Here is an 18,214-nt window from a genome sequence, read left to right as displayed (position 1 = left end):
GTAGCTAGCTACTATAAAACAAAATACAAAACAAAGAAGAATTAAAGATTAAAGAAAAAAAATAAGGGCACGTACTTGATTTGACTCTCCAATATCCCTGATGTGCAACTTAAAATTCGTGCAAATGTAAAATGTTATAATTTCTTAGCCTACTTTATTGGCTGTTTTACAAGAAAATAAAAACACGTCTGACATCGAAGATAATCATGTTTTATGGTGTGTTCTCATTATGATTTCAAACATGTTTATTTATTGCACGTAGCCTATTGATGTTCTTCATTGCACATTTACAGTATAGCTTAATCTGATAACCTCAAAGTTGTGTGTATATGTGTGTATGTGTGTGTGTCTGTCGCCCTCTGTAGGTCAACAATAGGAAGTAACAGCATTCGACATAGTAGGCTTAATGTTCAAGAATCTTAGAATTAATTTATAATTTTAACCCGATTAAGTATGCACATTTAGCAGAAAATCTCGATTCTGATTATCCATAATCATACTCATCTTTAATTATTAAAACCGTATAAAGCTGCAATAAAACTGAGAAAATAGTTTATATAAAACAATAGAAACATGTGATAGTCTACATGACTTTACTTGCCACCACTGCCTTTGAAAATAAATTAGCTAATAAAAATATAAAAAACAAGAACAACTATATTCATAATGTATTATTGTGATTTACAGTATTAACATTCATTTTTCTTTTTTAGTTGACTATGTATGGCAGAAACCATTGTTACCATGCTATTTTTTGTGAAGGGTGGTAAGGCACGGGCACGCGTCATGAGCGCGGCGGGCGGGCTCACGCGTGGTGGGAGTGTTTGAGGGGCGCGAGGGCTGCGCGAGACTTCACAACACAACTCTCAACATGAAACTAGCCAAAGTGAGTGATACAAAAGTAACGAAAAACTTCCTTAACGTCGTTTTTAACATCTCTTCCCCACTCTTTAACACTCCTGCCTGACTGTTAATAAGCCTAAGCGCTTAACTAACCTCAAACGCTGGACTTTTGTGGTGTCAATCTTGGCCAGAACCAAACTAACGTTAAGCTAACGAGCTAACGCACATAGCCGTCATTTGTATGCACATTTGATTTTATTCTGTTTTTCTTTAGGCTTATTCTTGCTGAAATACAGTTTTACAGTTCCTCATAATAGTTTTAATGTTTACTCCCAGATAAATGATATCTTGTAGTGATTACAAAGGCAAAATGTGCTAGCATCATGTGTAAAAAATAATATTTCTAAGTCGTATTCCAGTATTTTGAGTTACTGTGTCCTTTCCTATTTTCAGATAAGGAGAAAATCAAACATTGAAGACCTGAAGCTATCTGTCTTGTGTTAGACCTAAACCAGCACATTGAATTAGGGGGGAAACTGTCTCCTAAAAGGGAATAAAGGTGTAGTTGTGGGTTTCAGGAGGGGAAACCCTCCTGAACTTTGTCAGCTTTCATTGTCAACTTCCCAGGGTGACAATGATGGCAACCCAGGGTGGCGGCGATGAGCCTGATCCCTTTTCGGTGGTGACCCGGATGGCTGGGGCAGGAGGAGACGGTACCACCCATTTACCAGCCTGTTGCAGCCAGGGGATACAGATCTCAGACCTGAGCTCAACTTTGTCTGCGGTTTTACCACCTAAACAGCCTCCTGGGGTCACGTATTCCGTCTTTGGGAAGGATCCGAAACCTGGAACGGTCATGTTTGCCTCAAAGGGAGGTGGTATCAGTGCTGGACATGTTATATCGGGGTCTTTTTCAGGAGTTGGGAGAGGGATGTCAGATCCTACACAGGAAGGTGCTGTCGGTCAAATACCATCCACATCCCTGAGTCCCGAGGTGTGCCTGGCATCCCCTTCGTTTCACTCGCTGGGTACAGTTGAAGAAGGTGATGCTCTGGATGTGCAGGAAATTGGAGAGGATGAGGAAGTTGTTTTAACCCTCACTGCACCGCCTCCTAATCAGTAAGTCGCTGTAATATGACACTTTGCACCCTATGAGTGCATAACTCTAAACTGTGATGAAAATAGTAAAAGATCATTAGGCAAGTACATAATGCAATTTGTAACTCGACAGGTGGTATCATGGGAAGCTGGACCGGATGATTGCAGAGGAGCGTTTGCTTCAGGCCCGGGCGGCGGGTAGCTACCTCATCAGGGAGAGTGACCGCAGACCAGGCTCATTTGTGTTATCTTTCCTTAACATGAACAACACAGTCAGCCATTTCAGGTGTTTGTTTTTTATTCTCTTCATCTTTCTCCACAGCATCAGTGTCTAATCAAATCACATTTTTATATTGAGCCATCACTAATGATCATGACAATTTTTTTCGTTTTTCTTTCATTTTAATGTAAAAGATTTTATGCCTTGATAATGAGATGGTGCCTGTGGTGACCGGAGTAATGAATGTTTGCAGGATCATCGCCATGTGTGGCGATTACTACATTGGAGGCCGTCGTTTCTCCTCTCTGTCAGATCTGATTGGTTATTACAGTTACGTGTCCTGTCTGCTGAAAGGAGAGACGTTGATATCACCAGTCGCCCCTCCAGAGGTAGTTTTGTATTATTTATTAACAGAAAAATTGACTGTCATTTCCGTAATGTATAAAAAAACTATACGTTTTGTTTTCTAAGCCTGTTGAAGACCGCAGGAGGGTCCGAGCAATTCTCCCATACACCAAAGTGCCCGAAACTGATGAGATCAGGTCATTGGATTTTATTAAATGTATTCTTTCAAATACTGTATATACACCAGTGTTCAAAAGTTTGGAGTTTATTGAAAATAACATATATTTAGCAAGGACACTTTATTTTCAAAAGTGAAAGTAGAGACATTTATATTATTACAACTGCTTTTTTAACTTTCTATTCATCAAAAACAAAGTATCAATGTAATGTAAAAAAAAAACAATGTATAAAAAAAATTCCCAACCCCAATTTTATAAATAATATATATATATATGGGTATTATGTTTATATTTTACATTTTAATTTTAGTAAAAAATTGTGTAATTTTGTTTATATTAGGTTTTATTATCACTATTTATGTTAATTGATTTTTATTTCAGTTTTAGTTTTTTTTTTAAATGTCCAGTTAGTAATGTTTGTGATTGTGTATGTATGTATATATGTATATGTGTATATATATATATATATATATATATATATATATATATATATATATATGTATATGTATATATATATATAAATAAAAATGTCATTGTGATTAAAGTTTACTTAAATTGACTTCTTTTGCTCACAGTTTCTTCAAAGGTGACACATTTATAGTTCATAATGAACTGGAGGATGGCTGGTTGTGGGTGACAAATGTCCGAACAGATGAGCAGGGACTCATAGTTGAGGACCTAGTGAAGGAAGTGGTGAGTGGAAACACTTTCGATTTTAAATCATGTGTGTTATTGGAAGAATATCAAAAGATACAGTATATTGAGAGAGGTTGCCCTTGTATTGACACTTTCATAGGGACGTGAGGAAGACCCGCATGAGGGGAAAGCGTGAGTTTAATTTGTTTTGATTTCTAGTTGAGAAGTAGTAATGCATTGCAAACTATATACAACATAAAATTAATAGGAATATTTAAATATTCTGCCTGTTTTAGCTGGTTTCATGGCAAGATCAACAAGCAAGAGGCTTATAATCTACTGATGACAGGTCTGTCCGAAAAAAAGAAATTAAAAATTAAAAAGAAATAAATAGCACCTGCTAAACTTCTGTAATCGCTCTCCCTAGTTGGGCAAGTGGGCAGTTTTTTAGTGCGGCCGTCCGACAGCACACCTGGGGACTATTCGCTGTACTTCCGCACCACTGAGACCATTCAGCGCTTCAAAATCAGCCCCACACCCAGCAACCAGTTCATGATGGGAGGCCGTTACTACAACAGGTAATGCAATTTACAAGTGTTTCAAGGCTTTTGAAACATATAAATTGAGTTTCATGACACACATTGCTTGTGTTTTCTTGTCTGTTTAAACAGTATTGATGACATCGTTGCACACTACAGGAAGGAACAGATAGTTGAGGGCCACAACCTTAAAGATGCTCTATCTGTCCAAGTACGTGCAACAACCATTTGGAAAACTCAAAAAATATATATATTTATTGTGTCAAATGTTTTAAAATGTGTGATTTCATCAGCACCAGGAGCAGGTGCTTACAGACACCATGGAAGGCAAAGAAATCTACAACACCATCCGTCGAAAGACCAAGGATGCTTTCTATAAAAACATTGTGAAGAAAGGTTATGTCCTGTTCAATAAAGGTACCGCCAACACTTCAGAGTAGATTTACATTGAAGGCATTATCAAAATCATTTTACTAAGACATTGTCTTATGTCTTTTATAGGAAAAGGAAAAAGATGGAAAAATCTATATTTCATTCTTGAGGGTAATGATTCCCAGCTGATCTACTTCGAGAGTGAGAAACGAGCAACTAAACCAAAGGGTTTAATTGATTTGAGTGTGTGTTCTGTGTATGAGGTCCATGACAGCATGTTTGGCAGGTTTGTTTCTCGCTGTATTATGTGCTTATAGTGGTTACACTTCAAATTCACTGGAACTACAAATAAGTATTTTTTTTGCAGGCCAAACTGTTTCCAGATAGTTGTGCAGCACTTTAGCGAGGAGCAGTGTATCTTTTACTTTGCAGGCGAGACGCCAGAACAAGCTCAGGTAACGATTCTTTCATTAGCAATGCTGGCTAATGCACTTTCATTACAGTAATACTGTTTCCAAGTGTTAAATCACACATCTTCCATGTTAATCAGAGTTTTTGTCTTGAGTTTAGGGTGAGAAATGATGCATTAGTAAGTCAGTCGGTTTTAGTCTCACATGCACCACTGAAACACTGGCCAACATAGTTGGAGGATTCATGCCTAAATATGCGTGGCCAGCAGAGTGTGAAGGTTGAATTAGCAGAGCAATAGCACAGCTGTACATAAAATATTGAACTCCACACAGCATAATGGGAGACATATCAGAGTTCAAAAAGGGACAAATTGTTGGTGCGCATCTCACTGGCTCATCTGTGACCAGGACAGTAAGTCTTTGTGGTGTATCGAAAGCTATGGTATTCAGGTTAATGTCGGCATTCCACCACATAGGACGAACCGCATCCAACAGGAGTAACTGTGAATGCGAGCGAAAGCTGTCTGAAAGAGATGTCCAGCTACTAACCCGGATTGTAAAAAAAAAAAAAAAAAAAACATAAAACCACAGCTGCCCAACTCACTGCAGAATTAAACACGCACCTCAACTCTCATGTTTCCATAAAAACTGTTCATCTGGAGCTCCACATGGTTAATATTCACAGTCGGGCTGCTTTAGCCAAACCTTTGGTCACTTGTGCCAACACCAGATGTCAGTTTCATTGGTGCCAACAGTGGAAATCTTGGGCTGTGGACAATGTGAAACATTTATTGTTCTCTGATGAGTCCATCTTCCATCTGTCCATCTTGTGACTGTGCTTGATGGGCACGTCACTGCCAAGGACTACCGAACCAATCTGGAGACCATGTGCACCTAATGCTTCAAACATTGAACCCTGAAGGGGGTGCAGAGTATCAGCATGATAATGCAACAATACACACAGCAAGACAGAGTGGTTAAATCAATGTGAAAATGAAGTTGAACTGAACATCTCCCATGGCTTGCACAGTCACCAGATCTGAATATTATCGAGCCACTTTGGGGTGTTTTGGTGGAGCAAGTCTGGAAACACTTTCCTCCATCAGCATCACATCGTGACCTGGCCACAGTTCCTCGAGGAATGGCTCCAAATCCCACTGGCTACTGTGAAGGACTTGTAGCTGTCATTCCCAAGACAAACCGGTGTTGTTTTGGCCCCAAAAGGAGGTCCTACACCCCACACTAATAAGTTAATGTGGTCTAAAACCAGGTGTTTGTTTCATTGTCCAACCTCTGTATTAGATTGATAAATAATATGATCTGTTTGGCTGTTTAAATTGTCATCTCGCATCATCTAAATGACTTATGACTTCGCTCTGTAGAAAACTGTGAATATGATTGTTAAAGGTATTCTTGCTCTCTTCTTACACCCTTCATCTGTTCTTTCTAAACTGTGTAGGACTGGATGAAATGTCTGCAAACCTTTTGCAGTAATTTAAAGAAACCCAGCCAGCCATGCTCAAACAAACGCCTGCGTCAGGTAAACTCTCAGTTGCTTCTTGACGTCTAATGTCGATGAATTTCACAGTGCTACCCCTCGTGTGTTACTCACATGTATCTTTACAGGTCAGCAGTTTATTTCTGAATGTTGAGGAGGCTCACAATCTGCCCAGTAAACATTTCACAAATGCTTACTGCAACATTTACCTGAACAGCATTCAGGTAGCAAAGACCCATCCGCGGGAGGGCCAGAACCCTGTGTGGACAGAGGAATTCATTTTTGAGTAAGCCGCCACCTCAGATGTTGATATTAATTGCATAAAACTGAATATCTTTATTAACGTGTTTCTCAATATTCCTGCAGTGACCTGTCCAGTGAAATCAACAGGTTTGAGATCAGCCTGAGCAACAAGACGAAAAAAAGCAAAGAGAATGATATTTGTATGTTCCTCCTTATTACGTCATGCTCAGACTTTCAATACTGTTTTGTATAAGGAATAATGTACTCTTCTTGCGCTCTCCCGCAGTGTTCATGTGCTGCCCGCTGTGTCGGCTTCAGAGGGGTCAGATGATTGACGAGTGGTTTCCCCTGAGCTCTCACGTGCCCCTGAAGAACGTGGTGCCCAGCTCACTCCGCCTGAGAGTGCGCTACTCTGTGGAGAAGATCATGCCCGTGGAGGTGTACAATGAGTTAAAAGAGGTGGGAACATACATTTGTTGATATATACAGGGTCCACTTATAAATAAAATCAGTTACTGGCCATTTGGAAAATTACAACATATTATTATCCTATAACATATTTAAATCACAATGTTAGAACATTAGTCTGACCATTGCCGATGAAAGTGGCATCCTTTTTTAATGAAATGTTAGAAAATACAGAGTAATAGAGAAATATTCATGGCATTTGATAGTGTTTTTTTAATATATATACTATTATAGGTTTTATTAATGTTTTGAATTAGCTTTTATTTTTGTATTTTAATTTGATTAAAAAAATTGGTAATTTTATGTGCTTTTTTGTTATTAATATTTAGCTTATTTTTAAATTAAGTTTTAATTGTAGTTCAGTTTTAGTTTTTATTTAATAAATAATATTAATATGCTGATTTAGTGCTCTATTATTATTAGTTATTATTTGTGCTCTATTAATAATGGTTCTTATTATTAACAACAATGTTGAAAACTGTTTTGCTGCTTAATTTTTTTGGAAACTGATTGATTTTTTTCAGGATTCTTTGATGAATAGAAATTTCAATGAGCAACATTTATTTAAAATAGAAATCTTTTGTCACATTATAAATGTTTTTACTTTGAATCAACTTAATGCGTCCTTGTTGAATAAAATTAATTTCTATTTTTAAAAAGATGTTACTAAAATGGTAGTGTATCTTGGTTTCCACAAAAATATGAAACAGCACAACTGTTTTCAACATTGATAATTATAGGAACTGTTTCTTGAGCATCAAATTAGCATTTTAGAATGATTTCTGAAGGATCATGTGACACTGAAAACTAGAGTAATGATGCTGAATATTTAGCTTTGCATCACAGGAATAAATTGCATTTAAAATATTTTTAAATATAAAACAGTTATGTAATAATATTTCACAATATGACTGTTTTTACTGTATTTTTGATCAAATAAATGCAGCCTTGGTGAGCAGAAGACGCTTCTTTCAAAATCATTAAAAACTCTTTATTATTCCAAATATTTAACAGACAGTGTATATTTCAATTGACAGTAATAGTTTGTCAACAACAAATATACCCTGGTTTATATGATATTTGATCCTTTACAGCTGGTTCTGCTGAAGGAGTTGCACGTGATCAATGCTTTGGCCCACGTTTGTGGACAGAACCGCACTCTCCTGGCCAGCGTTCTGCTCAGGATATTCAGACATGAGAACCTGGAGGCCCAGCTGCTAAGAGAGCTCAATGACCGAGAGATCAGCGCTGAAGGTGCTTCTTTTATTATTGTTATGTTGCATGGCTGGGTTCTCAGAATTTTTCACAGAGTTGTTTGTTTTTCCAGATGAAGCTACAACTCTTTTTCGTGCCACCACTCTGGCCAGTACCCTGATGGAGCAGTACATGAAGGCCACGGCCACTCCATTTGTTCACCACGCTCTTAAAGACACCATCCTGAAGATCATGGACTCTAGACAGTCCTGTGAGGTATTTGTTTTTATGGTAACTAAAGTGGCATATAAGTAGGGCTGTCACAATTTTATACTTAAAGGGATAGTTCACTCAAAGATTTAAAAAAATTAGCCCATGATTTACTCACCCTCAAGACATCCTATTCTTCTTTCAGAGGAATACAATCGGAGTTATATTAAAAAAAAAGTCCTGGCTCTTCCAAGCTTTATAATGGGAGTCAATGGGTATTTTTTTTGGAAGTGCATCAATCCATGATAAAAGTGCTCGACACGGCTCTGGCGGGATAATAAAGGCCTTCTGAAGTGTTACTCTTTCGCCGTAAATCGGTGCATATGGCCGCCTGCCAGAAGCTAGTTAATTTAGTAGATAAAGTTTTAAATATGGAAATTTTTCTTAAACGAGCGCATCGCTTCGCTTCAGAAGGCCTTTATTATCCCGCCAGAGCCGTGTCGAGCACTTTTATCATGGATTGATGCGCTTTGATGGACTTTCAAAAACATATACCTATTGACTCCCATTATAAGGCTTGGAAGAGCCAGGACATTTTTTTATATAACTCTGATTGTATTCGTCTGAAAGAAGAATGTCATATACACCTAGGATGACTTCAGGGTGAGTAAATCATGGGCAAATTTTCATTTTTGGGTGAACTAACCCTTTAGATAAGAGTAATATTTGAATTTGAAAAGGCATTATTTCAGTTAGGGAGAGAAGCTTTTGGTTTGTCTCCTGAGGCCGCAAGAGGACGTAATTAGCAAAATATTAATGCACAGCATTAAATTGTTTATTCAGATCTATGAAATAACATGACTGTCTGTACAAAAAAAGTCCATAATGTTTATAAATCAAATATAATTTCATAAATTGCATAAACAATTATGAACAAAACAGCATAGTAGGGGTTGAACGGTACACAGAAGTCACGGTTCGGTTCATACCTCGGCTCAGACATCACGGTTCGGTATGAGTTCGGTACAATGGAGGGAAAAGCAAAACAAAAATGCAGAAGGCTTGTGCATGTCTCAGGCTGTACCACCAAAAAGGAAAATAAATTTTATATAATTAGTTTATTAATTAAATTAATAAAAAGACAAAAAGATCTTGAGATATGTTTGGTAATTGTATCTGAATGAATTGAAAATTAATTTGCATCATTTCAGATTAATATATATGTTTTCCTTAAAATTCTAATTAACAGTAACTTAAACACTTTGCAGTTTGAATGATGTCCTGTATAAACAAAATGACGGAGTATGTTTTTATGTTTCCACTGTTCGATCGCGCCCGCGCCTCACACACACACACACACACACACACACACACACAAATGCGTGTGTGTGTGAATCTCTCTCTCTCTCTCTCTCTCTCTCTGTCTCTCACACACACACACCATATTCCAGCATTGCAATCTTTACATCGCAACCTGCTTCAGAGCTAAGGCAGGGTTACAGATTAGGTGTCTCTAAAGAACCCGTGTATCGAACAGTAGTTCTGCATTACATTAATTAATTTTCATGCGAGTTTTATTTATTTTTATACCGTGTATTCTCTGTGTAAATGTATGCACCGAACAGTGACACCTGTACCGTTTCGGTTCAATACGAATACATGTACCGTTCCACCCCTACAGCATAGTGTATGTCTGCATAGTTTAATAATAGCTGAAGCTCCAATCACGTAGAGTACTTTTTGCATTTAAAAATATGAGATGCAGAGGAATGGAAAGTCTCACAACATGTTTTTTAAAAGTTGAACTTCTTTTAACTTTACAAGGCTTTCTAAACAGTTGTGTGAGATGCGAGTGCAATGATCAAAGATGTCTGTCTAGCACTTGTTTACATAGAACACAATGGAAAAGCAGCGCAGAAAATGCGTTCTGTGTGAATTGCTTGGTTGCGGTTTGACATAACCAAGATCTTCTCCGCATTGAGCTTGAGTTTTGAATGAACAACCCAGCAGTGCCACATCATTCTAACAAAAAAATTAACATGCAACAACTTACATCATCATTGCATCTCGTGTGTCACTTAAGGTTGCTTTACACCTAATATTCAAATGCACCTTTTTTGCATTCGAATGTGGATTATTATTTTAAATTCAAAGTTTAATTTGACAGTCCTAGCAAATAGATGATCATCATGAAAGGCCCCCATATCCTCCTTTTGTAGCACTTTATTTTTTTTCCACCGAGGTGTACTAATAATGTTAGTCAAGGTTTTTTGCATTAAAAACAATAATTTACTTATTATGACTATATTGTATTTTAGTTTCATTATTTGTAATTTATTTTAAATGACAAGTTCACCCCTTAGAATTGAACAGGATCTTTTATACTTAAATATTTAAATAACCTATTATGTTTTATGACTGTCAAATGACACTACTAATATCCTTGAATGAATGAATGAACCGTTTTTGCAGCTGATGCGTCCTAGTTTGTTTATTTGTGAATGTCATTAGAAATGTTCCGTAACCTTGTTTCCACTATAAATTAGCTCAATCCCTCTAAACTGGAGAAGAATGAGGATGTGAACGTGAATCTCGCTAATCTCCTGAGCATCGTGTCTGAGCTGGTGGAGAAAATATTCATGGCTGCTGAAATCCTGCCTCCGTGAGTCTCTGTCACAACTTTTAAGGAATTCAGCCAATAAACTCTTCAGTCAGGATGTAATGTGAGAGAATGGAGTTTTACGCACATTGTTGCCTTTTCTTTGTTGCAGAACTCTCAGGTTTATTTATGGATGTTTACAGAAAACTGTACAGAAAAAGTGGCCCAGAAACACAACCATGAAAACTAGAGTTGTAAGGTATGGAATTTTCTTTTTTGTTGAAGGACATTTTGCATTTTTAAATGTGTTTAAATGTAATAACAATACGTTTAATAAATACGGAAGAGGATTAGGGTCAAGCAATAATAAAAAAATAAAACCATCTTGAGATTAAAGTCATGATAATGCGAGATTAAACTCGTTAAATTTCGAGAAAAAAAGTCGAAATACAATCTTGAGAATAAACTCATTAAATATCAAGAATAAAGTTGTTGTGTTTCGAGAAAAAACTCATTAAATTTCGAGGGAAAAAAACTCGAAATACAATCTTGAGAATAATCTCATTAAATTTCGAGAATAAAGTCTGTGTTTCGAGAAAAAAAGTCGAAATGAAATGTAGAGAATAACGCATTCGATCAGTGTTCATTGCATAGCCTACTGATAGAGGACATGGCAGAGTTGGATCACTTAGTCAAGCTATATTTTAGACTTTCTTTCAGTAACAAAGAATAGAACATTCTTAGGTCTAGGACGGCTAGGTCTTTTTAGAAGAAAAAATCAGTCCAATTTGCGCGATGTACTCGCTTTTGTCCAACATGAAATTCATCGAGGTTTCGTGGTTTCCCAGGATACCATAAGACGCATTATTAAACTTGTTGATCCTCAAGGTGTGGAATTTCGATGAAGGAGACGCTTGAGAAGACGCCAGTACACTTGTGCTGGCCCAGATGCACTCTGGCATATGGACAGCTATGATAAATTAAAACCGTACGGCATTGCCATTAATGGCTGTATAGATGGTTACAGTCGTTTACATTCTGTGGATGGAGGCCTACACAGCCAACTATGATTAATAATGCATCTTATGGTATCCTGGGAAACCACGAAACCTCGATGAGGTTGATATCAGTAGGCTATGCAATGAACACTGATCGAATGCGTTATTCTTTACATTTCATTTCGACTTTTTTTCCTCGAAACACAACGACTTTATTCTCGAAATTTAATGAGTTTATTCTCACGATTATTTCGAATTTTTTTTTTTTTTTTTTTTTTTGCTCGAAACAACGACTTTATTCTCGAAATTTACTGAGTTTATTCTCAAGATTGTATTTCGACTTTTTTTTCTCGAATTTAACGAGTTTTTTCTCGAAACAACGACTTTATTCTCGATATTTAATGAGTTTATTTTCAAGATTGTATTTCGACTTTTTCTCTCGAAATTTAACGAGTTTAATCTCGCATTATAGTGACTTTAATCTCGAGATGGTTTTATTTTTTTTATTCTTGCTTGGCCCTAATCCTCTTCCGTAAATAAATGTATCAACAACTGTATAATATAATTTAATTTATGTATTTAAAAAGTAATGTTTTTTTTCTTTTCTGTTTCTTTCAGTGGATTTGTCTTCCTCCGATTGATCTGTCCTGCTATTGTCAACCCAAGAATTTTTAACATCATTGCTGGTGAGCTGTGAATGACCAATTCAAATTGTTTAAATTGTTTTTATTAAACAGGCGTCAACAACAATTTTGGCAGGCTTTAAAGAGATGTCTTTTAATAAATCTTTTAAATATAAAAAAAGAAATTGCATGTTTATTTCTGCAGACCCTCCTTCCCCTATCGCTTCCCGGACACTCACTTTAGTGGCCAAAGCTGTGCAGAATCTGGCCAACCTGGTGGAATTTGGTGCCAAAGTAAACATTGGATTTAAATAGTTTTTGAAGACTTTCCAGGCTCAATAATTGTTGCTTTCTTCAAATTATTATTTTTTTTCCCCATCTCAGGAGCCATACATGGAAGGAGTGAATCCATTCATCAAGAGCAACAAACACAGAATGATCAAGTTTTTGGACGAGCTTGGGGTTTGTCACTATCTCTAAATCTGCTTAATTTGCTGCAAATGTTGCTAGTACATTGGGGGGGGGGAAATGGTGTAGGATTTACTTTGAAATGATTTTCACTCAGAAATCACAAATAATTACAGAGAAACGGCAATTAGCACATTGAATGAAACATGACATTTTTAAGTAGAAAGCCTAAAATAGTACTTTCTTGTCAAACGTACTAAAATAATATTTGTTTTATTTAAAACTTCGGGAATTTTTTGTTGTTGTTGCTGTGCAACTCTTCTTTTAAGACACAAAGTACACTTCCTCCAGGGGGCGCACATCCTCCATGATCCATATTCATCAACATTGAAATGCACAACAGCTGTTTCCATTCCACTTGTGCACAGAATTGGAATATATCATAAAACATTTGCGATTAAAGCACTGTTTCCATCCTATGTGTTCAAGAGAACAAAATCGCCTGGGAAAGTGGTGCAAAATATCTGTAATATGGAAGTTTCTGCAATCGAGGAAGCCACTGTGGCTCTTTTTTTTCTACAGCATAAATGACTTGCGTCTCAGAGTGCACAGACGAAAAACGCAATAAACGCTGTTATGTTTATTCAGTATATGTATTTCCATCGTAGTTAATGCGCATGTCGTCTTATCGGATAAAAAAAAGATCTGCCGCAATTTAGCACATGTTGTTTTATGCACATTTTTAGAATTAATGGTGCTTTTTTTTATGCAGTATCCCAATATTCGCATAAAAGTAGGTGGATAAGCACAAACGACAAAGTCATATTCACGTGGCCTGTGCAGTATGTCCAGTGTGTCTTTAGTATTTGCATACGTTTGCTCTTTTCAGAACGTCCCTGAGCTGCCTGAACCCACAGAGCACTTTAACACGGACCTGGCCCGTGACCTCGCCGCCCTACACCAGCTCTGTGTCACACACTTAAATGAACTGAGGATACTCAGCAATGAGAGGGGCACGCAGCAGGTAACATTAGAACTTGACATATTTCATGCTGACAGCCAGTACTTGTGTCTCATGTTGTGTTTCTCTCACAGCACATCTTGAAAAAACTCTTGGCAGTCACTGAACTTCTGCAGCAGACCCAAACTCAGTATGCAGTGACCAACAGCAGCCGATAGACGACAGTCCTACACACTTTAAAAGCTTTTACATGTCTGTTCTGTGACATTATAAACCACTTTTGATCAGAAACGTCACGAGGTAGTGAAACAGAGTGAATGTTTCTGTTTATCTGTGCACCCTTATTCACGGGATGTTTTCTTAAAGAGATCAAAATAAAAGAAGCAAGAGAAACTTTCCACAGCTGTCATAAAAAAGGACAGTTTTTTCCAGCTGACAGAAGTGTTCATGACTGCTGTTTGCATTCTGCAATGTTAAACACTATTCGAGTTTTTGCTCCAAAAACAAACTAAAAATAAAATTTAACTGAGAAGTCGGATGCTTGACAAGTGGATAAATAAGAAAAAAGGCATTTATCTAACTGATGCTGTGGAAAAAATGCTTGGAAAGACCACATGTGCTTTATGAACTGGTTTGTTTTCCTTTTATGTGTTGTGCTTAAGCAGACCATCAAGAGAAAACATTCTTTATATCTGATTTTACATATCTATAGGAACTACCAAGAAGTGCAAAAGAAGCTATTTTGTATCAAAACTATTTTCATACTTGGAATCATGGAATTGAAGAAGAAGAAAAAAATGCATTTTGCTTTTGAATTGTTCTAAAATGATTTCATGACAATATGCATAAAGATGTGGGTGACATTACACTATCAGGTATGCATGCACTCATTTAATACATTCTTGTAAAAATACAATAATTGTTTTCTAATATATATATGCAAATAAATCATAGGATTTGTCATTTGTTTGTCAAGTTTTATTTCTGTGAATTTATTCCCATTTCTGTATTTACAGTTTTCAAGGTGATCTTCCCTCATAGGAGTAAATCTGTGACAATTCAGATAAGCCGTAAAAGTATTTTTGTTGTTTTGTCGGTTCTTGTTTTACTAAAGGCTGGAATACGCTAAGCGACTAAAACAGATTTTAAAACACGAGGTATCATACACTTGCTGACGTTGTAAATAGTTGTTTAACACTAGATGCATGACAAATGAAACCAATGTTTTCTGAAATTGCCTCAAATATAAAACGTCAATTCTGTTAAGTATGTCGATTCCGACTGTCCAAAATCTGTAGACTGGCTGTGATTGGGCAAAAGTCGAATAGTGAATTCCAACCTTGAGATTACAAAATATATTTTAGGTCTTCTTTTGTTTAAAAAGAGAGAGAGAGAGAAAACAATTATACCTCTAGATGGCAGCATTTCACTTCATTCTCAGGATCGATCTGTCGAAATTGAGTCCTCTCTGTGCCTTACAAAGCTGTACTATGTTGTGAATTCTGCTTTTGTAAAATGTTTACTATAAAATATAAGAACATTATTTAAATTAAATAGAAAAGCAAATTATACAAATGCAATCCTTCCGCTAGAAGATATAGACCCGGAGCGTTAAGGTTAATAATAAACATCTAGAGCTGCGCCGTGAGTTTTTGTCGTCTAATAGGTGTTTTAGCGTGGCTGAACATTACGTTTTGAAACCATTGTTAGGTGTAGTAGATAATATACGCATATATTCACACACACATATGACCTTATTTTTCATTTTGTAATAACTCTACAAAACGCGACATCTCGTTCGGTCCAGACCCACAGGCCTTGCGTTGAAGCTGCAGGACTCTGGTGGAGTGATTTAATTGTCCTGTGACGAGGCACAATAGAGATTACAAGCACCCACCGACAGCACAGTTTGCCAGCAGAAGGGACTCTATGCCCCCCATTCCTGCCTCAGTTTTCTCATTATTTGCCTCTTTCAAAGGGCCCAAATAGAGCCCAGCAGGTTTGAGTAAAGAGACCTGAAAGAACGTCTTCCTACTAACTTATCAGCCAGTGAACAAAAGATTAACGTTTTATCTTTTCCCAGCAATGATTAAATCAATGTCAGCACAACCAAAATCAACACGAGATCAAATGAAAAGAGCATAGATAGAGTTGTTTTCAACATACTGTTTTAACAATGTAAATTACAAATGAGCGGGACACACCATTATAAGTGGGAAATCACTTCCATTGGACAGGATCAGACGATATGTTGTAGATGCATTTACACCCCTGTGTGTCATCAGTTGGAGTATGAAAACTTAAGCAGACAGAAACGGACCTGCAGATTTGCACGTAGAGGATTGTGGAATATCATATGCACAAAAAATAGCCTACAAACAAGTGCCATTAATAACTATCATGATTGATGGAATGTGGAAATGCACCGTCTATAAATATCTTTAGCCCATGACCTCGTGCCCTGTGGACTTCATATGTCACCCCATGAGCAGACCTCATGCCCTTAACCACTCTACTGGTTTTGTGAACTAAAAGGAGGGCAAGGTCTATTTTCAATTATGGGTTTCGGCCCCTCTAACACAAACCATTTAACCCCTGACCTCCCTTAGGGCAGCCGGACTGCCTACCGCTGGGCCGAGCGTTACTACCACCTTGTAATCCATACGCTCTGAATGACCGGAGTCCCGCGAGCAGCTGCCCTCTCAGTCCACGCACATTGAAGTCAAAACCAACAGACCTGCCCTCCACTTCAGGGGACTAGTTATTGAGTTCTGAGTTTACAACATCCCGCTGTCTGTTCCTGCATGTTTCACAAAGGAGGACAGAACTGGCTTAATTACAGGCTATTTGTTCTATCACACAAAAAAAGAAAGAAAGAAAAAAGCACCTTTGAATAGTATGTCATGTTATCTCAGTATTTTGACAATTTAAATTGTTAAAAATACATACAAGGTACATTTTTAGGTAACATTTTTTTGTTGGCAATTTAACCATTTTTAATGGTGGGCAATTTTAATTTTTTTTTAATTCTGGGTAAAGCAGTGCATTGTGGTTAATTTTTTGAGCACACTTCCCACAAGAGCTGGAAGTACCTTAGAACAAGCAGGATTTTAGGACTCTGGGAACATAATTGACGTCAGCCATTCAATTGCCACTCAATGCATAATTATTGCTCACAGATGGTTTTAACAATATGTTAAAATTTGCATTTTAGGGAGACAGCCATGGGGGACACTTGTGTCTCAGTCACATTTATTGTCTGTAATTCTAGCTGACATTTAAAAAGAAAAGAAAAGAAAAAAAAAACATATTTGCCAATATATAGCTATATATAGGCTATATTTTTTTTAAATTCTACCTTACCTAACCGTTGCGATTAATTAATCATGCATTTTATTTATCATGAAAGAAATATTTTAAATGTTTTAGTCTATGTTTTCTGGGGGGTAAAATAAAAGGACATTATAATAAATAAAAAAAATTGCACATTTTTGAATTTAACTAATTTTAATACTATTTGGTAAATTGATTTGTTTAAATTTGGTCACCTTAGCTGGATTGCACATGCATTTTATTTTGCATGAAAAAAAAAATACTTCACAATTTAACAGTTTAATTGTATTACTCTTTTAATACCTACTTTGATAAAAAAGTTTAAAAAAAAATTGGTAAAAAAAAAAAGCATATTACCTATAATAATAAAAATGTACACATTTTTCAATTTTACAATTTTTAATACTATTTGGTAAATTGATTTGTTTAAATTTTGTTACCTTAGCTGGACTACACATGCACTTCATTTTGCATAAAACAAATACAGTACTTTAAAATGTAAGTTACATTTTTTACTCTTTTAATGCTTTAAAAAAAATCTTTGTTTACTTTTTTTTATCAAAGTGCACATATTTCAAATATTTTACAAATCTTTTAATCACATTTGGAATGGTTTAAACTTTCATATGATCACAAAATATATCTCAGATAGACTAATCAATTTTTAAAATATTTATAATGCCATTGTATTATTTCATGCTTGTTGTCATTTGCTTTTAGTAATTGCGGTTAACAGAAAGAGGTTATGCACCAGTGGTGCGACGTCTGTCATGCGGTCATGAGTCAGCAGGTCAAACCAATAGTTGACCAAGTGGATTTCAATGACTCTCTTTGAGCAGTGGTCACTTCACTTTGTGGTACAAAATGAAGACACTAACCAGCACTCACTTAACCTGTTTCATTGTCTCTCCATATGGACATGCCAAAAAGTGTGTTGTCCAGGCGTCCCTGGGGCCAGAGGGGAAGTGGACAACACACATTTATAGGCCCTTGTTGACTTGCATTAATATTTGAAATCTGAAAGGCAGAAGTGAATA

General features: G+C 36.6%; 1 protein-coding gene across 1 annotated transcript; it reads left to right on the top strand.

Moving 5' to 3' along the window:
* Positions 1–769: 769 nt before the first annotated feature.
* rasa1b (RAS p21 protein activator (GTPase activating protein) 1b) lies at positions 770–14,807 on the top strand. The gene is made up of 26 exons (XM_084401372.1): positions 770–886; positions 1,297–1,962; positions 2,075–2,227; positions 2,415–2,550; positions 2,633–2,703; positions 3,261–3,378; positions 3,482–3,513; positions 3,618–3,670; positions 3,749–3,899; positions 3,993–4,071; positions 4,154–4,277; positions 4,362–4,518; positions 4,600–4,687; positions 6,102–6,182; positions 6,269–6,426; positions 6,507–6,583; positions 6,670–6,842; positions 7,946–8,105; positions 8,179–8,321; positions 10,802–10,917; positions 11,027–11,113; positions 12,471–12,538; positions 12,681–12,769; positions 12,860–12,937; positions 13,773–13,907; positions 13,979–14,807. Exons 2-26 carry the CDS (start codon positions 1,478–1,480, stop codon positions 14,060–14,062), a joined length of 3,096 nt encoding a protein of 1,031 aa, XP_084257498.1. The 5' UTR covers positions 770–886; positions 1,297–1,477; the 3' UTR covers positions 14,063–14,807.
* The last annotated feature ends 3,407 nt before the right edge of the window (positions 14,808–18,214 follow it).

The sequence above is a fragment of the Rutilus rutilus genome (genome assembly GCF_951802725.1).
Source record: "Rutilus rutilus genome assembly, chromosome: 25".
NCBI classification, from domain to species: domain Eukaryota; kingdom Metazoa; phylum Chordata; class Actinopteri; order Cypriniformes; family Leuciscidae; genus Rutilus; species Rutilus rutilus.
This window is presented reverse-complemented; position numbering and strand designations above follow the sequence as displayed.

What these genes read in the sequence shown, in the direction of transcription:
- rasa1b (XM_084401372.1), top strand. Translation starts at nt 1,478, where the DNA reads ATGATGGCAACCCAGGGTGGCGGCGATGAGCCTGATCCCTTTTCGGTG. An exon ending in AACACAGTCAGCCATTTCAG is followed by an intron (nt 2,228 to 2,414) that starts GTGTTTGTTTTT and finishes GAATGTTTGCAG; the next exon opens with GATCATCGCCATGTGTGGCG. An exon ending in CATGACAGCATGTTTGGCAG is followed by an intron (nt 4,519 to 4,599) that starts GTTTGTTTCTCG and finishes TTTTTTTTGCAG; the next exon opens with GCCAAACTGTTTCCAGATAG.